This window comes from Eleutherodactylus coqui, chromosome 3, assembly GCF_035609145.1.
Source record: "Eleutherodactylus coqui strain aEleCoq1 chromosome 3, aEleCoq1.hap1, whole genome shotgun sequence".
NCBI classification, from domain to species: Eukaryota; Metazoa; Chordata; class Amphibia; order Anura; family Eleutherodactylidae; genus Eleutherodactylus; species Eleutherodactylus coqui.
In genome coordinates, this window is record NC_089839.1 from 79,641,963 (window position 1) to 79,661,575 (window position 19,613).

At 41.9% G+C, this 19,613-nt stretch overlaps 1 protein-coding gene across 2 annotated transcripts in view; it reads left to right on the forward strand.

Annotated features, from left to right (window-relative positions):
• The window catches only part of DZANK1 (double zinc ribbon and ankyrin repeat domains 1), a 46,333-nt gene that overhangs the window by 1,279 nt on the left and 25,441 nt on the right, over window positions 1-19,613 (forward strand). For both annotated transcript variants that reach the window (XM_066595773.1, XM_066595775.1), the window contains exons 2-10: window positions 219-344; window positions 5,250-5,403; window positions 6,584-6,701; window positions 7,745-7,835; window positions 11,042-11,166; window positions 12,992-13,077; window positions 16,188-16,305; window positions 16,696-16,809; window positions 18,215-18,307. In XM_066595773.1, the coding sequence (XP_066451870.1) occupies window positions 236-344; window positions 5,250-5,403; window positions 6,584-6,701; window positions 7,745-7,835; window positions 11,042-11,166; window positions 12,992-13,077; window positions 16,188-16,305; window positions 16,696-16,809; window positions 18,215-18,307 (1,008 nt within the window). In that variant the 5' untranslated portion in view covers window positions 219-235. The remainder of the gene's footprint in view (window positions 1-218; window positions 345-5,249; window positions 5,404-6,583; window positions 6,702-7,744; window positions 7,836-11,041; window positions 11,167-12,991; window positions 13,078-16,187; window positions 16,306-16,695; window positions 16,810-18,214; window positions 18,308-19,613) is intronic.

Genomic DNA, 19,613 nt, shown 5'->3' on the forward strand with positions numbered 1-19,613 from the left:
TCCTAACATACAGGACTTTCCTATTTCTTTCATTTAGTCTTGAATTCGGAGATTCAGCCTTGTATATTAGTTGGTTGAGCTCTTTAAATTGTTTTCGTTTGATTTTTTTTGTTTTTTGCAAGCATCTCAAATTTTGTAAATTTTACAAATAAACCTAATTTGTAATGAGAGTTGAACAGTTTTGTTTGAACCGCACACACCTGATGTTTTTCCCACAGGTCCTCTCTTAGGAAGAATGACTGCAGGCTCTGTCTGTGTGCCACAAATTATACCACTTCGTGTTCCTATTCCTGGCAGAGGGAAGTATGAGGTAGACACAAATACTCCGATCGAAATCAAATCAGGTATTATAAAAAACTATACTTGGCTATTTGCTTCCTTTTTTTCATGTTTTCCTTTTATTATTTGGGTTGTAATTAATTACTTATTAAATAGCAGTGTTAAGGACCGCTAGGTCACATTAACCTTTCAAGTCTTGGGTTCCAAATCAATTCGTATCCGCTGCAGCACGGAGGCCAAGAACCACACAAGAGTCGGTTTCTAGTTTTCCTCAGATACGGAGAGAGAGGCACGGCAAGTATATAGCTCACTCTGCTTAAGGCGTACATACTCTGAGCGTTTATTGACTGAGTATCGTTCTAAATACAGGAAAGGAATACGTCATCATTAGTCATGGGGTTAGAAAAAACATCAAGAATTGTGCTTTGTTCAACAATCAGCGCAGTGAGAATAAATATGTGAAATGTCCTTCAAATGATTACTCCTCCCGGACGTTATCCCATCCTCCCTTGTGGTGCTTGGATGATCGCAGCGTCTTATCAGCACGATTTGCTCCTTTCCCATAGCTCAGGAGTGGGGGAGTCTCTTTTGATAGCGACTGTACCAGGCAAATGTTCTCGGATGAATAGAAAAAAACAAATCATTAGACAGTGCACCGAAAGCCATGCTCTGCAAGTTATTTCTGCTTTAATTATTGTTTCACTACACACAAGCTTATTTACATCTTATAATGCTCCATTTTGTATCTAGCGGCCATTTTGAGACAGATTCTTCCATTTTATGGACCTGTACCTTCTCAGCAGCATTAGATTTAAGCAAAAAATGTGAAAAAACCTGCTGTTTGTCCGGTGATCAGTGCTTGACATAACAGACCTGACGCCGGTAGCCCATCTTTTTATATCCCTTTTTCAGTTTTGTTCTAGGGGCATTGTACATCAATGTCCACATATATACCCAAACAACTGTGACTGTTCACACCGGTTAGTATATTAGTATATGAAGAGTGATCTGGATGGTAATTTGGACCCACATAGTGTCCCTGTTGTTATAACATTGAAATTTGCGGAACTTAGAACAGGAAATAATGTCAAAAGTACAAAAAAGGTCGATTTACTGCAGGTTCTGAGGCTATAACATCATGGAATCATAACATGAGCAATAAAAGAGTATTTTACATTACTGTTCTGGTAGTTCTCCTTTAACCTTGTTTTCCTAGGGGGCTTACTCTTTTTCTGCTGTTATACAACGGCGCTACATGCTGGCTAAAGCCAGTACTGCATGAGGTGGCACGTTGGATAGGCTCCGACAGCAGAGAGGCTGGCAATATACAGTAAGAGAACCCCAATGGATGTTTTCCAACATCGGAGCTGTACAGCCTTAAATTATAATATCTTCAGACGTCAGACAGTGGATTGGAAAGGGTTAAGGTTCTCTGGGCAGACTTCCTATTCTATTACTGACCCTGTTTTTAATCTGTTGGCCTGGTTACCATATAAGGCTGCATTCACATGAACGTATATCGGCTCGGTTTTCACACCGAGCCGATATATGATGTCCTCATCTGTAGGGGGGGGGGGAGGATGGAAGATCCGGGAACAGGAACTGAGCTCCCGCCCCCTCTCTGCCTCCTCTCCGCCCCTCTGCACTATTTACAATGAGGAGAGGCGGGACGGAGGTGGGGCTAATTCGCGAAACTTTTCAGAAAGGTGTTAGGGACAGTGCAGAATAAAGAAAATTTTTGCGTAAATACTTCTGCAAATTTGCAACTTTTTTTTGCATCACAAACTGGTTTTAAAAGGTTTATAAAAGTTCTCCAATATCTTAACCCTTTCCAATCCAATTCCCCTGCCGCCCGCACACTCCCCAGCTCTTATTTATTTTGGGTGGGAAAGTGAGCTGTAGATTCTTTGGAATTACTCAACAGAAACACATAAAAATTAACTGTCATGATGATTTTATTGGCAGTTTTCTGATAATGTAACGTGAGTTATGAGTTTTTCACATCTGGAAGAACATTTGTAATAATCCTGTAAATATTTTATATTGATATAACACACATCCTATAACTGCATATAATATGTGTAGCACATGATTCTAAAGGCCCATTTACACGCAACGATTATCACTCAAAATTCGTTCAAACGACTGAAAATGAGCGATAATTGTTGCATATAAACGCTACCATCGTGCACTTGTCGTCTGAACAATGATCTTAAGGTGAATATAAAATCGTTCAGCCTCAAAAAGATAAAGTCTCTCAACAAACCGCATGCTATGTTCTCAGCGGGTGTCGGGAGATTACTTTGTATTCTGCCGACAGCCCTGACAAGAACAATGCAGCTGTGTGCAGAGCCCAGGCCAACGCTGGGTTCTACAAACAGCTCCCGGAGGCCCTTTTACATGCAAATGAAGATGATAACGTGTTATGCAAAATGATCACTAAAACTTTCAATCATTTGAGAGATTGTCTTTGCATGTAAATGGGCCTTAAGGTGAACTTATAACCCTTTGTTCAGCTACTGGAGATAAAGCAATCACATTTATCTCTCAATTAACCGCATGCTAATATCTGCACAGGAGTCCAGAGATAACAATGTAATCTGCTGTTAGCCTTGCGCAGAACAATGCAGCTGTGCGCGCAGCTGGGCGTGTGATTACTCACACACTGGGCTCTGCAAACAACTCCTGGAGGCCATTTTACATGCAAATGAAGATAATAAAGTGTTAATCGCCATTAACACGTTATGCAAAAAGATCGCTAAGGGACCATTTACACGCAAAGACAATCTTTCAAACGATTGAAAGATTGACAGTTTTAGCAATTGTTTTGCATAAAGTGCTAATGGACATTAATGTCCATTAACACTTTATCATCTTCATTTGTGTATAAAAGGGCTTCTGGGAGCTGTTAGCAGAGCACAGCATGTGGTCTGTGCTCTGCACACAGCTCCATTGTTCTCGCATGGGCTGGTGGCAGAATACAAAGTAATCTCCGACTCCCGTGCATAATACAGTGTGCGGTCCCTGTTATCTCTCTCCGTCTAAACAATGGATTTTAAGAGTGAACCATGGCAGCATTTACACGCAACAATTATTGCTCAAATGCCATCATTTGAACAAATCTTGAGTGCTAATCGTTGCGAGTAAATGGGCCTTAAATCTTTTAATCTTTCAGTAGTTTGAAAAATTGTCTTTGCATGCAAATGGGCCTTAACACTATGCATTGGAGAGCTCTCTATATATTTCATAATGCATAAGTGAGCTCTGATGTCTGCCTAGTGTTAAAAATGGGTTGAACCTCAACTGACATGGGAGCTGTGCAGGAAAATCTCAGTGTCGGACAAGGTCCAGCACTGGATTGGACAGGGTAAAGATATAAGTGAACGTGTACTAACTTTGTATCACTGAAGTATTTTAATAGCATGTCCAAGTACATTGAGCAAGTCACCATACATTCAGTAATCTCTAAAAAGACACAAAGAATAAACATAGTACATGACATGGACAGGATGAAAGGCACCTTCCCACTTGGTTGCACAACCCTTGGCAACAATGAGGGTCTCCAAGTGGGTTTGTAGCTGTCTGAGAGATTACTTCAGAAGGGCTGCTCATCCAGGAATTTATTCTGATTGCCAGACTTGGAGTCAGGAAGGAATTTTAATGCTAAATTGAGGAAAATTGCTTTGTATATCATGGGGTTATTTGTCTTCCTAGATCAACATTGCAGGATAATAGGCTGAACTAGAGGGAGGTATGTCTTCCTTCAGCTTTACAGACTGTTACTGTGTTACTTCTTGGTCATCTGAATGAATACATTGGAAACCAATGCTTCAGATGGTCACGATTATATATGGCAGCTAAATTAGCTGCATAAACACTTGTGTGAATAAGGCCTTAGGCCCAATGTCTACGGGCGGACTTTAATTATAAAATCCGCGCATGTCTCATGTGCCGGAGATCCGTAGCTCTAGAAGCCCATAGAGATGCATTAGCATCCACAGGGCAATTTAAAGCATGCAAATCGCACCGGAAGAAATCGCAGCATGCTCAATTTTGTCTGTGGATCCCGCAGGACAGCTTCCATTGAAGTCAATGGAAGCCGTCCTATCCGCAGCAAAGCCACAGCTGTCATTGTGGCTGTGCCGTGGATCCGCAGGAAAGCAGGACATTAAAAAAAAAAAAGAATTGCACTGCACATGTGTCCGACATGTCGCTGGCATGCCCAGATGCATCCGCCATGGTAAAGAAAGACGATCCGGCCTGCACAGAAGAGATCCGCGCTGGAGCTGGAGAGGTAAGAAAACCTTTTTTCCTCCCCATGTCCGCGGGCACGGCTGGATTCCGCTGCGGGATTCAGCAGTGGAATCCGTGCGTGCAAGTGGACATTTGGCCTAAGACCTCCTGTCCATGGAGAAATATTTCACTGTGTTACCCGCGGCCATAATCCGCACGCAGGTAACGCAGTGAATTCTTTTCCATAGGATAACTATGGAAAGCGCAGCCAAACGTACACGAGTGGAAAATCGCTTGCGAATCACCGCGATTCTCCGTGATGAATCTATCATTATAGATAGGTTCATTGTGGAAAATCGTGATGACAAAGTGCTCCCCGGCAGCAGCTCCCACGGCTGTATACTGCACCGCCCGTGGACAGGCGGCTTTAGTCTGATTTTGTCCCTGGGCCTTGTCCCGGCACTCCTTTCAGTTTTGTATCCTTTTTCTTCTTTCTCCATGTAACTTCATTAAGCACTTCATTTCAGGAGATATTTTACAGGATGTACTTACAGAGGTTTTCTGACTTATTTTATACACTTTTGGGTCTCCTGTGCCCAAAAACTATATAAAATAAATATACTCACTGTGGCGCCGGCCCACCATTTAGGCATCCGACAGGTGACGTCACCCATCCAGAAAGCCCTTAGAAGTGGGACAACTCCTATAAAGTAATTTTCCTTTTTGCCTGCTTTTAGATACGCCAGATGTTTCGATATTTTATACACTTGATGGGAACAAGCCAGATTTCTTCAAGAAAACCAGTCATCCAGAAAACAGCACCTTGAAATATCAAGGGCCATTTACATTGCCTGGTGGTAAAATAACCCTTAAGGCTGTGGCTGTAAGCAGGTACGTCACAAACACACATCGCCGCTTCTAATGACAGTATATTAACGTCTCATTTCTTCATGTTTTATATATCACTGGTTGGTTACAATTAGAGATGAGCGAGTATACTCGCTAAGGCACATTACTCGAGCGAGTAGTGCCTTATCTGAGTATCTCCCCACTCGTCTCTAAAGATTCGGGGGCCAGCGGGGGGCGGGGGAGAGCGGGCAGGAACGGAGGGGAGATCTCTCTCTCCCTCTCTCCCCCCCGCTCCCCGACGCAACTCACCTGTCACCCGCGCTGGACCCCGAATCTTTAGAGACGAGCGGGGAGATACTCGGCTAAGGCACTACTCGCTCGAGTAATGTGCCTTAGCGAGTATAGTCGCTCATCTCTAGTTACAATGATGATTCTGCGGTCACCCTGATTCAATGGTAGCATTGCTGCGATTGATTTCCACTTGAAAAAAAAAATTGAGCCGTATATGTCACAGGGGAAAAATGCAGCCAAAATAATTTTGGGAGCTGAAGGAAAAAAATAGGGCTGTAGAACCACCACATGTGTAAAATCCCTAAAAAGTGTCTGGTCCTTTAGGACTAAAACACCCTGGTCCTTAAGGGGTTAACAAAGTCAAGAAGGTAAGTATAGCTGGTATGTTTTAATAACTTTAACTGGTATTTGTGTAATGGCCCTTTTACATGGGACAACAGTCGGCTAAACCAGTGTTCCCCAACTCCAGTCCTCAGGGACCCCCAACAGGTCATGTTTTCTGGATTTCCTCAGTGTTGCAGAGGTGATGTAATTATTGTCGGTGCCTCACACATTGCCACAAGTGTTCTTACTATAGGATATCCTGAAAACATGACCTGCTGGTGGTCCCTGAGGACTGGGGTTGGGGACCCCTGGGCTAAACGACTGCATGAGCGCTGACGCTGCACCTTCTATGTGAAGCACTGAGCAGGGAGCATTATTTTTATGCTGACTGAAAGTCATCTAGCGATAACGACTTGCGAATGAATATCGAGCGCTTTCTTTTTTTTTGAATTTACACTGCATGATTATTGCTCAGGTTCGTTTGTCTGAACGCATTTTGATCACTAATCGTCCCGTGTAGATGGTCAATAAGTCACCTTATGAAGTATGGCCTACTGAAAGTAATTGAGCAAGTAGCTTTTCTAATTATTGTTCTTCTACTACTTAGAGATGGTCGAGAAAGTGGAACAGTTACTAAAGTTTTCATTGTGGAATACATTGCTCCAGAGATAGCGTCATCAGATGAAGACAATGATGAAAACTTCCTAAAAGAGCTTTCTAAACCGGTAAATAATCCCAACAAACATGCAGTTCTGTAAGTGTAGTGAATTGTAACTCTGCGTGTATAGGATCAAGATCAAACTGCTTAGTCTTGCCAATATAATCTCTTTCTGAGTGTGGTTCCCAAATCAAAATCTCCACGGCCACTGCAAATTATGAGTATTCTCATCTCAGACATTTATGGCCTATCCATATTATGTGCTCGAAATCTCCGATGGGTGCAGATCTCAGCTCTGGGAGCCGCATTTCTCAAAAAACGGAACCCATCCCATTTCTCCTCCGCTACCTTAGGTGGCAAGGATTACACAAGCAGCCAACCTGGATGTTCTACTCTGTTTTCATAACTCCTGCTGTTTCTGCATCTCAGAAGTTACAGAAACTGTGCATCTCACTGTGTTATGCTGTTCTCATAAGTCCCATTCACTATCGGAGGTACAGGAACAGCATAGAACAGTAGGCTCAGTTCATTATGTAATCCTGGTCTCCTGTGGCCACGGCACTCTTTATTTTAGGTAGATATGCAGTGTAAACACTAATATATATATATTGCAGCAAGTTGGAATTGGATCCCTGTCTTTGCATTTCAGCAGGAATGGACAGCACGTACATAAAGACTTTCAGAGTCATGAATTTCTTTAACTCTCGGCTTCCACCAGCATTTATTCCATATCACAGCAAACACGTGTACAGAATAACAACGCTCAGGATTCACAACCCACAGGGTCTCTGTCACCACCCCTCACCCAGGGAGTCCAGAGGTGTCCTCCTCTGAGTTGGGACGGGACCCGACTGGTCCGTGCCAGACCTCAGGCTCCTACTTCCTAATGCACCTCTCACACTGGCTCTCAGCCAACATCCCCCTGAGTGTGGCAGAAACTGACACTTTTATGTTGCTTCCTGCCACACCCTCTTGTTTCTACAGCCTGTCTACCACCCTCTGCAGGCTATTCTGCGTACTACACTCCTACAATATATATATATATATATATATATATACTGGATTACGAGACACAGCAAATGTGATTATTTATTTATATCTGTATTTCAGGATAACACTATTTCTCCTACAAAGCCAGAGAAGAAAGATGTCACATTACAGAGAGTATCAGCCTGGAATGAGAGGAATCAAAGTCAAGGAGGTACAATTTACCACAGAGAAGAGAAATACATAACAGATTTATACATACTGTATATATATATATTTATATATATATATATATATATATATATATAGTATATTTCAATTTAACCCTATCCAATCTAGTGGTCAGACCTTGTCCGACATTGAGACTTCCTTGCACAGCTCCTGTGTCGGGAGACGTCCAACACTTACCCGTCGCGCGTTGCTGCGAAGACAGACAGACATACATTCGTTTTTATATATCTAGATAACAACCAATCACAGCGCAGCTTTTTTAGGTTACCTCAGTGGTATAATATATAACACTCAATCACAGCGCAGCTTTTATGTTACCTCAGCATTATAAAATATAACAACCAATCACAGTGCAGCTTATATGTTACCTCAGCAGTATAAAATATAACAACCAATCACAGTGCAGCTTTCATGTTACGTCAGCAGTAAGAGAAATAACAACCAATCACAGCGCAACTTTTATTCTGCCTCAGCAATATAAAAAATAGCAACGAATCACAGCGCAGCATTCATTTTACCTCAGAGGTATATAGCAACCAATCACAGCGCAGCTTTTATTTTACCTCAACATTCTCAATATCCAGGAATTTTCTTGTGATACGTTCGGCGGATGCATCATTTTGTAGTTGAACACGCATCCCGTTGCTCGTTATGCCTTTTGCTTTTGTGCTTGAGATGGAAATCAAACGATCTTTGTCTGGGGGGGCATAACTGTCGACGATGCTCGCATGCGCGCCACCTATCGTAGGATAGATGTACTATGCCAGTAATCTTCCCAGGAGTGTACTCAACAACTTCCCATTAACTTTTCCTATTTATGACATAATCAATGCTCGTGCCAAATTTCGAGTTTCTATGACATTGGGAAGCGAGAGAATTCGATTCCGTACGTAAAATTTGGACGCTAATTCTTTTGTGCATAGAATTGAATAATCGAGTTGGGACCGATTAGCTTTTCCTATTTATGACATATTCAATGCTCGTGCCTAATTTCGAGTTTTTGTGACATTGGGAAGCGAGAAAATTAGATTCCGTACGTAAAATTTTGACGCTAATTCTTTTGCGCATAGAGTTGAATAATCGAGTTGGGAGATATTCAATGCCCGTGCCAAATTTCAAGTTTCTATGTGAGAAAATTACATTTCGTACGCAAAATTTGGACGCTAACTCTTTTGCGCATAGAATTGAATAATCGAGTTGGGACCCATTAGCTTTTCCTATTTATGACATAATCAATGCTCGTGCCAAATTTCACGTTTCTATGACACCGGAAAGTGAGAAAATTACATTCCGTACGTAAAATTTGGACGCTGATTCTTTTGCGCATAGAATTGAGTAATCGAGTTGGGACCGGTTAGCTTTTCCTATTTATGACATAATCAATGCTCATGCCAAATTTCGAGTTTCTATGACACCGGGAAGCGAGAAAATTAGATTCCGTACGTAAAATTTGGACGCTGATTCTTTTGCGCATAGAATTGAATAATCGAGTTGAGACCCATTAACTTTTCCTATTTATGACATATTCAATGCCCGTGCCAAATTTCAAGTTTCTATGTGAGGAAATTAGATTCCGTACGCAAAATTTGGACGCTAACTCTTTTGCGCATAGAATTGAATAATCGAGTTGGGACCCATTAGCTTTTCCTATTTATGACATAATCAATGCTCGTGCCAAATTTCAAGTTTCTATGACATTGGGAAGCGAGAAAATTAGATTCCGTACGTAAAATTTGGACGCCAATTCTTTTGCGCATAGAATTGAATAATCGAGTTGGGACCCATTAGCGTTTCCTATTCATGACATATTCAATGCCCGTGCCAAATTTCAAGTTTCTATGTGAGAAAATTACATTCCGTAAGCAAAATTTGGACGCTAATTCTTTGGCGCAGAGAATTGAATAATGGAGTTGGGACCCATTAGCTTTTTCTATTTATGACATAATCAATGCTCATGCCAAATTTCAAGTTTCTATGACATTTGGAAGCGAGAAAATTAGATTTTCCGTACGTAAATTTTGGGCGCTAATTCTTTTGCGCTTAGGATTGAATAATCGAGTTGGGACCTATTCACTTTTCCTATTTATGACATAATCAATGCCCGTGCCAAATTTCAAGTTTCTATGACATTGGGAAGCGAGAAAATTAGATTCTGTACGTAAAATTTGGGCGCTAATTCTTTTGCGCTTAGGATTGAATAATCGAGTTAGGACCCATTACCTTTTCCTATTTATGACATAATCAATGCTCGTGCCAAATTTCACGTTTCTACGACATCGGGAAGTGAGAGAATTAGTGGCAATGATGGAAATCGAACGATCTACGTGGGGGGGTCGTAACCGTCGACGACGCTCGCGCACGCGCCATTTATCATAGAATATTTGTACTATGCCTATAATCTTCCCAGGAGTGCACTCAACAACTTCCCAAAGTTTAATGGCGATCGGATGAATGGTGTAGTAGCGCATAAAGGGCAAACAGACAGACACACACGCACGCAGACATACATTCAATTTTATATATATAGATATATAGTATATTTCAATTTAACCCTATCCAATCTAGTGGTCAGACCTTGTCCGACATTGAGACTTCCTTGCACAGCTGCTGTGTCGGGAGACGTCCAACACATGTTTCTAACACTATGCAGAAGAGACCTTCACTGTCTGAGCGCTCTTCTGCATAGTCTAATAGTCTAATATACATATATTGTAATATACATATTAACTCACGTTTCATTTTCAAAAAATTGCTAATAAAATCATCATGACGGGTCACTATTATGTGTTTCTGTTGAGTAATTCCAAGGAATCCACAACGCGCTTTCTCACCCAACATAAATAAGAGCTGGGGAGTGTGCGGGCGGCAGGGAAATTGGATTGGAAAGGGTTAATACAGAATCTACACTTTTTATTTAACCCTTTCCAATCCACTGTCTGATGTCTTCTTACATTGTGATTGAAGCTTGTACAGCTCCAATGTCAGAAGACATCCAACAGGGAATTCTTACCATCTATTGCCAGCCAACTCCGCTGTTGGAGCCACTCTGGTGCACACACACTGGCTTTAGCCAGCAGATGGCACCGTTGTATAACAGCAAAAAGAGAAAGCCTTTTAGGTAACCCTGAATCCAAAATTGGTTTGGAAAGAGTTAATAATTCTTTTTTGTTGTCTCCACTTTTTTTTCAGACAATGAAACAGATGTTAAACCCAGCAACAAATCCTTCACTGGTCCAAGATTTATGAATAGTCGTCTCAGTAAACCGAGGCAAGGAGAGGAGCTGCTGTCTGCACTGCAGACCCAGAGATCTCAGGTACGGTGCGCAGCTATCAGATCAGAAACAAATCATTTACAGCCCAGTTTTGCCCCCTATAAATCTGTGATAAAGTAACAGACTATATGCACCTGCCCCTGTTGCCCCTCGCTGCTGTTGTTGGCGCCATTTATTGCTGGTCTCCCACTGACTTCTGGGTATGCTGCGCCATATGTGGGAGATTACACTTCTGCATGCTCTAAAACATACTGCAATATTTTATCTCGCAGCATCACTGCGAGAACAATCACCCATATAAACACATCAGTTGCAAATAATGAGTTGTATTTTCTTGCGAGTTTTGTGCGTTGCTCAACACATAAATCTTGCATGATTTTCATGTGTGAATGCACTCTATGGGACCTTACAGACAGAGCTTAGGGCTCCTTCACACTTGAGAGTGCCATATCGCGGTTCCTACCATGCAAAAGCCCCATGGATGCAAGGCGTTTTTATGTGAAAACAGCCTTGCATCACTGCGGGGATGAAGGGAACCCCAGGCACGGCTGTCACAGCCATTGCAGAGTATCGCAGAGTCCTCCCATTGCTTTCAATGGGGCTGGCGTTGCTACCGCTGCCCCATTAAAAGCTATGGGCGATCTCGAAAAAAGATAGGATATCCTGCGATATATTTTCCGCATAGCATCGTGGTGTCATGCAGGAAAACATCACTAATGTGAATTAACCCATTCAAAAGAATTAGTTACATATTTCGTGAGATTTGTGTGTCTCGCAACGCGCAAAATTCTAGCAGGATTTTCACGCCAGTGTGAAGGCAGTCTAAATTTGCCTCTGCAGATTTTTGTTCCATAGCCTGCAACGTATACAGTGGGGAAAAAAAGTATTTAGTCAGATACCAATTGTACAAGTTCTCCCACTTACAAAGATGATAGAGGCCTGTAATTGACATCATAGGTAGATCTCCACTATGAGAGACAACATGAGAAAACACATCCAGAAAATCACATGGTCTGATTTTTAACAAATTTATTTGCAAATTATGGTGGAAAATAAGTATTTGGTCACCTACAAACAAGCAGGATTTCTGGGTCTCACAGACCTGTAACTTCTCCTTTAAGAGGCTCCTCTGTCCTCCGCTCATTACCTGTAGTAATGGCACCTGTTTGAACCTGTTATCAGTATAAAAGATACCTGTCCACAACCTAAAGCAGTCACACTCCAAACTCCACTATGGTGAAGACCAAAGAGCTGTCGAAGGACACCGGAAACAAAATTGTAGCCCTGCACCAGACTGGGAAGACTGAATCTGCAATAGGCAAGCAGCTTGGTGTGAAGAAATCAACTGTGGGAGCAATAATTAGAAAATGGAAGAGATACAAGACCTCTAATAATCTCCCTCAATCTAGGAATCCGAACTCAAACTGGTCTTGTAATTCATTTTAACAAGGAGAGTGAGCTCTGTGATTGGCTGAACCTCTCTGGTCGCAGGACGTTTCTCAGTGCAGTGCAGACCAGTGGGAGGAACTTTGCTTGTTTCCCCCTCAGTCACTGCACCAGTCGCCTTCTCCTCTTCTTCCAAAATGACTCCAATTTTTGCAAACAACTCCTGCTGAAGATGGTGAAGAAAGTTTAAAAAGCAATAAAAAATTCTTGTTAGCAAGAGCCGCCCCTTGCAGGGAGCCACCCAGAGAAACTACGGTCCTGGTGACCCACCAACGGTTTCTTTCACCAGGGCTCCAGTGCTGGACTGGGACCCACTGCAGCAGGTGAGTTTGTGTTTCTTCTTTATTTTATACATATCTGAGCCTGGGAAAATTTTTAAGTCCCGTAAAAGCCCTTTAATAATTTAATTTCTTTTTTTTAGCTTAATGAGACATCGGAACCTATTGTTCGGAAGAGTTTGACAAGTACGCAGAGTATGAGAATCCAAAGGGAGACTGATTTCCTCAAGTAAGTCTTGTCTTTGGACTGGGAAATATCCATAGAGGTGATGTTTAAGGGGTTTCTATGGTTAATATGAATATCATATGAGGGAATGAATGGTCTAAGCACAGTGATATATGCATCACAACCCTGCACATGAGACGTCTTATAATCTCTTATCTTTACACTTTAGGCATTTATGGCAGAAGCGAATGAAAAGACTTAAGGGGGTTCATTCTCCTATCATTAAATATCATAATCATTGTGTAGATCGTAAAAATGAACAATGTTTGCCATTCACATGCTGTTAAAAAAAGATCCAGTGAAGAGTTATATTAACTTACATGGTATGGCGTCACCTGGTGTTCAATGCATATGACAATTTGCTGACCACCTAATGAGCTGTGTGCAGGAGTATAATGTCCATATTATGACATCCTCAGATGCCAGAGTCAACTTCATATTAATGAAAGTTCGACCACTGACACTGGTCTTGATACCTGATGTTGACACGGATACCTGAAGCCAGGGGCGTAGCTAAAGGCTCATAGGCCCGGCTGCAAAAGTTTATCTTGAGGCCCCCCAATTTCTCTTAACTCCTTAACGCAGAGGCGTAACTTGAAGCTCCTGGGCCCCAATGCAAAACCTGTAACAGGGCCCCCAACTATAATGCTTAATTCATAGTACTCCCTATATGGAGAAGAGAGGCCTTATGGGCCCCCTAAGGCTCCTGGGCCCGGGTGCAACTGCATCCCCTGTAGTTACGCCAGTGCCTGACACTGATACAGACAAGGACATTGACACCAACACTGGCAATGACTCTAGCGCCAACATTGACTCTTACACCAACTTTGACAGTCAGTCACTCCCCACAGCGACATCTCTGCATAGTGATCATCTCTTCTTTGCAGAGCAGCCAATAGAAATGTCTTTCTGCTTGTCAGAGAAGTAGCCGAGCATCTGCAGCACATGGCAATATAGCTGACAAGATGCCTTCTGCATGGAAAGTAATAATTGACCATGTTGTTAGCTGCCAGAGGGGAAAGGAAGCTGATTTTTTTATGCTAGAAACACTGTAAATTACTTATAAAACAGGTATTGATAGTTTTTATGGACTTTTAATATGAAAATGATTAATCGCATAACTCCTTTAACAAAAAGAGCAATACATTTGGCAGAGCCCTTAGTGAAAAGTGGAGTTTATTCTCTAATTTTTGTGATGGGAACCTGTGATTTTCGTGTACGCCCCTGGCCAAGTCTGCCACATAAGGAACTACGTGAACATCTGATTGAACTTGGACATGCTTCTGTTTTCAGCCTGTGTAATTACCTGAATTCTAAGATATTAGAACCTGCAGATCTTTGAGCACATAAAATGAATACTGTAAATATGTATAATGATTACTGTGTAGCACTGTGTCCTGCAGTTAGCATGATAAACTTATTACTATATGGGGCTAGCTTCTATAAGGATAAATTACTTACACCAGGTGCCATTTTACAGCAGAATGTGAATAATGTGCAGTTCACAAAATAGAATAAGATTCTGGTTAAAGGGGTTATCCAGGACTTTTACTGTTGATGACCCATATTCAGGATAGGCCATGACTGGTGGGGGGCCGCCACTTAGGATCTCCGCTGACATCTGGACCCGCTGTTGTGCAGACAGTGCTAGAAGCAGATAGTGCTGTCAAAATTGCAGCGGCCTTTTTTGGTACTACAGAAGAATTCCCAATTAATTCAATGGAACTTGTGTCTGCAGTATCAACTTGGGTCGTGCTAATTACTTCCAGTACTGTAAGCATAGAGGCTGGCCTAGTGATCAACTGATCAAGGAGGATCCTGAGTGGCGGACCTCAACGGCCAACTATTGATGAGAATAGGTCATCAACAGCAAGTCCTGGACAAACTCTTCAAATTTGTATCAATGTCATTACATTAGGCCTAATATCACTGTGACACATTAGATTTTTAGAAACGTGAGTGCTTTTGGATTCCTTTCTGTCTTGCATGCTTACTTTTTTCATAACTTTGACCACTAGGTGTCACTAAAACACTATTAACCAATTTTAGCTTTCCAATACTCATTTTTCCCCCAAGTACTATAAACGGTGAATGCCCCAATATTTAGCTTCTCATTGCTGGCTTTTCTTATTAAGCCAGTGACAGATTTTTTTTACAAGAGATCATTGTAAGTTTCCATAATTTGCATTTGAAGGTAATATATAAAGTGTATAGAATTCATTGGAACAAGATTAAACGCAATAACAGCTCATACCTTTTCTGTACCCTCTCCTGTTTTGTGCACTTCATGATGAACTGTGAAAAGCGTTTCCTTTATTTCTTGAATAAAGCATGTTTTTAATGAAACAAAGAAAATTACATTATGTTAATCAGACCTCCTAAAACCCAGTTGGGGCAAATGTATTAATACTGATGCACTATGTGGATAGTGTGGCGGTCTCTTTGCAAGTGCCCCATTACCCATCGGTGGGTGGAGTGTTTAATTTAAATGTATGACATAGTACGTGAAGAAGGTAACCCATTTTATGGACCCTTTATTAGCCACAGGAAAGAGCCATAGTGTTTTTCCATTGGCTGGGAGATGTATAGCCAACCACGTCTTCAGATTTCCAGGGTTGCTCAGAATGGGGTGTCAGAATTTCAGTAATGCTGGTTTCACATGAGTTTACTATGGGTACTGTTATGCATCCATAATGCAGACAAGTGTCCCGGCCCGACCGTGGGCATCCTGACCTAAACTAGGCATCTATGCTGCCTTGAGTTCGGGTCAGGATACCCGTGTAATACGTTTGTGTGAAACCAGCCAATTGTTACTATTCTCACCAAGTAGTCTTGTAGATATATCTTTTAATAGCCATTAAAAGGTATCATATCTACAAGATTACTTGGTTTCTCTGACTGAGAACAATCACATTTTGCTCTATTGGCTAACACTGTACCAAACTTTTTTTTTGAAAGCAGCCAATCACAAATATCAGCACACATGTATGTTCAACCTGAATTCACCAGCCATGAACTTAACTTTAAAACCCAAATTTTCACATGCTGTTTCTGGTTTTGGTACAATCAAGTGTTTATTATCACTCCCTTCTTCTCGTTTTATTCTCTTCTAGGTGTGCTCACTGCTTAGCGCCTCGACCGTCAGACCCTTTTGCACGCTTCTGCCAAGAATGCGGATCTCCTGTTCCACCTGTGCCTGGACGCCGTCTTCCCCCTCCTGAAGGAGGACAGGTCGCCAATTACGGGTTTTTTTTTCACACCCCATTTAACGTACTTTTGCACTTGTTCTACATGTTGGGCCTAATGGACATCGCTGTATTGGGAGGTGGCATTTCATACAAACCTAACAGAAAGAATCATGGCATGCCTTATTTTGGCACTATTCTCCACTAGAAGTATTGCTGGTGAGGGAGAATACCTGTGACACATGGAACCCAACAGAGTACCATACTGCTGTGTACAAAGCCCCTGAAGGTCCTTGCTACGGAGCTACAAGGGGCTCCGTACAGCCCCAGCTTACAGCTATACCATGTGCATAAGGCATCAGTTTTTTATATTAAGAGTCCTTACAGGCAGATTTCATGACAGTCAGTGATCTGCTGACATTCTGTTTATTTGCAGATGGGGCTGTGTGTGGAGTGTAGGACGATGGTCCCTATGAACACTCCTTGCTGTCTTGTGTGTGAAGCACCCCTCTATGCCCAGATGCAGCCTCAAGCTAGTATCCACCTAAAGGTAAGCTGAACTATCATCTGTCATGAATTTTTTTACACAGTGAAACCTCTTTGAAACAACCACCCAAATTGCAATAAAAGGTGGTCTTCCAGGGTGATCTCCTCAAGAAAGATGGTACACATATGGTGGAACTCAAAATCTATCACAGGAAATCTGGTCTGGATATGGGGTGGACTTCTCAAAGAGGTGGTCTTTAAAGAGGTTTCACTGTAGTATTCTGTCTAGTCATGACCTGTTAGTCAGTAGCTATAGGTATTACCTGGTTTCTATTTTCCTTCAGAACTTTCTGCTTGGAGCTGTTGTTTTTATTATTCGACTGGTCCTTCTACATGGGCCAATTATCGGGCCCAAGCGTTACTCCGTACACTTTTTCGCTGGACAATCAGGCCATGTAAAGGGATGATTTATCAGCCAATGAACGAGCCAATGCTCATTCGTCGGCTGATCGGCATATTTATGCAGGCTTAAAAATGCTCGGTGTTCGACTGCACATGTCTCTCTGTAAACATGCAACTCTTATAGAGCAGATATTCTACCTATGTACATGATGGTAATTAGTGCTGATGGGCACGCTCATTGTCAGTCAGTGGTCTTTAGCATAGGCAGATTATCTATCCATGTAAAAGGACTATAAGAGTTTGATCACACGTGATAGATTTGCAGCGGATTTTGAACAGCAAATCTGCACAATATGGTACAGATCCGCAGCAGATTTCAGTCCTTTAATTGAAGAGGTGAAATCTACTGTGGATCCAAACCAAAATCCACCATGTGTGAACATGCCTTAAGACATACCTCCTGTCCCAACACTAGTTTAGAGAGACACACCTCCTGTCCCAACACTAGTTTAGAGAGACACACCTCCTGTCTCAACATTGGTTCAGGAAGACACACCTCCTGTCTCAACATTGGTTCAGGAAGACACACCTCCTGTCTCATCATTGGTTCAGGAAGACACATCTCCTGTCTCATCATTGGTTCAGGCTGCTCTCTCCCTTCCCATGCAGTTCTGACTCCTCTGATTGGCTGCTGCGTCTACTACAGGATCTCCTGGAAGTATGGGCACAAAGAAGTGATTTCTATTACAGTAATAGTTGAATTATAAAGTGCAGATTACTGAATCGCCAGTGAAAAAAAAGAAGGTTATGAGGTAATTGTCACACATGTACGGAGCCAAATAAACCTCAGCAAGGGGGATTCTGGAGTGTCGCTTTAAGGCCTACACGCAGTATAGGAAGACTGAAGAGACCTTCCTCTCTAGTAAGGATGGGAATAGCTTTTACATCACACTGATATTATTAGCAGGCCCAGCCAGCTTTCAAATAATGCGCAGATACGTTGATTCCTACTATTTTAAGTTTTCATCACTAAAAATTGCTGACATCAATATTATATGTTTTCGAAGGACAAAACAATTTGTCGTTTCTGTGGAACTGGAAATCCCATTAATCTAAAGCACTGTGTGACCTGCGAGGCAAAGCTGCCCGAAGCTCAGAAGGTAAAACCTGTTCTTATTTTCTGTACATAATGCCACTTAAATTCTCGTTAGCCCGAGTGAACAAGCTGATGATGTCACCACCAGCTCGTCTGTTTAGACTGCATGATTCTCATTGATATTCGTGCAGTTCTCGGTTACTTGCCATTCAGTTTTTCATATTCCTATGTGATACACTGAACGGTCAGTATTTAAAGTGCCCGACAGGTGAACGAGCCGGCGCCGAAACTGAATAACGAGTGAGAACCTCACGATTCTTATTCGTGGCTCAGTTGTTGGCTGCGTTTAAACTGAGCAATTATCGTTCAGTTTCGCTCATTTGATCGATATTCTGAATGCTAATTTTTCAGTGTAAACACACCTGATATCAGCAGTGAGATAGCAATAGGAAAGGTGCTAACTTAGCGTATTGTAGCATATGAAGCTGTGCAATATGTTGACCATTACGCATTATCAATAAGAATGAGAGGGTGAAGAAGGGAAGTGGTAAAATACTGAATAGTATCTATGACGAAAGGGCATATTTTCTGTCTGTTTCCTGTCCGTATCTTTGCTGACTAAATACAGACGGCACACAATACCATTGAATTAAATTGGTGTATTCAGACGTGCGTTTGTAATGCAGACTTCTATAGCTTGTATAAAAATTCAGAGCATATCCTATTATGTTCCATAGTCATGACCAAAATCACTTATTAAAATCTATGGATGTTTAAAAAACAAAATGCAGCAAACATGCATTAGCACCCGTTTTTGCAGCGTTTTTTTTTTTGCATACCCGGTTTTCTGTTGGTTGTGACAAAACTGACATCACTTGGGCTTTTTTCCGTATGTGAAAAACAGATGACATTTGGATGCAACACAGATGTAAAAAAAATGCACATGCGCTGCAAAATGCATGTAACATGCACATATGCAGTGAAAACTCTTCGTTTTTTTTTTACAGACTGCAATTGCATTAGCCAATTTGAATGAGTCCTTAGGCCTCATGTCCACTGGCAAAAACGAATTGCCGATTCCGCTGCAGAATCCGCATTCGATTTTGCCCATAGGAATCCATTAGTTATCCGCGGGCAATTAAATTGTAATTTGCACCCGCGGATGGCATTTTAATGGATTTGCGTTTTCTCCCGCACGTGAGAGAAAACGCAGCATGCTCCATTTTCTGCGGGTCTCCCGCAGCCTTCCATAGAAGCCTATGGAAGCCGTCCGGTCCCACGGTTTACCCGCAGCTGAATTTCTGCTCTCCGGTGCGGGAGCGCGGGAGAGCAGGAGTTCAGATAGGAAAAAAAAAAATAGTGCACAGCGC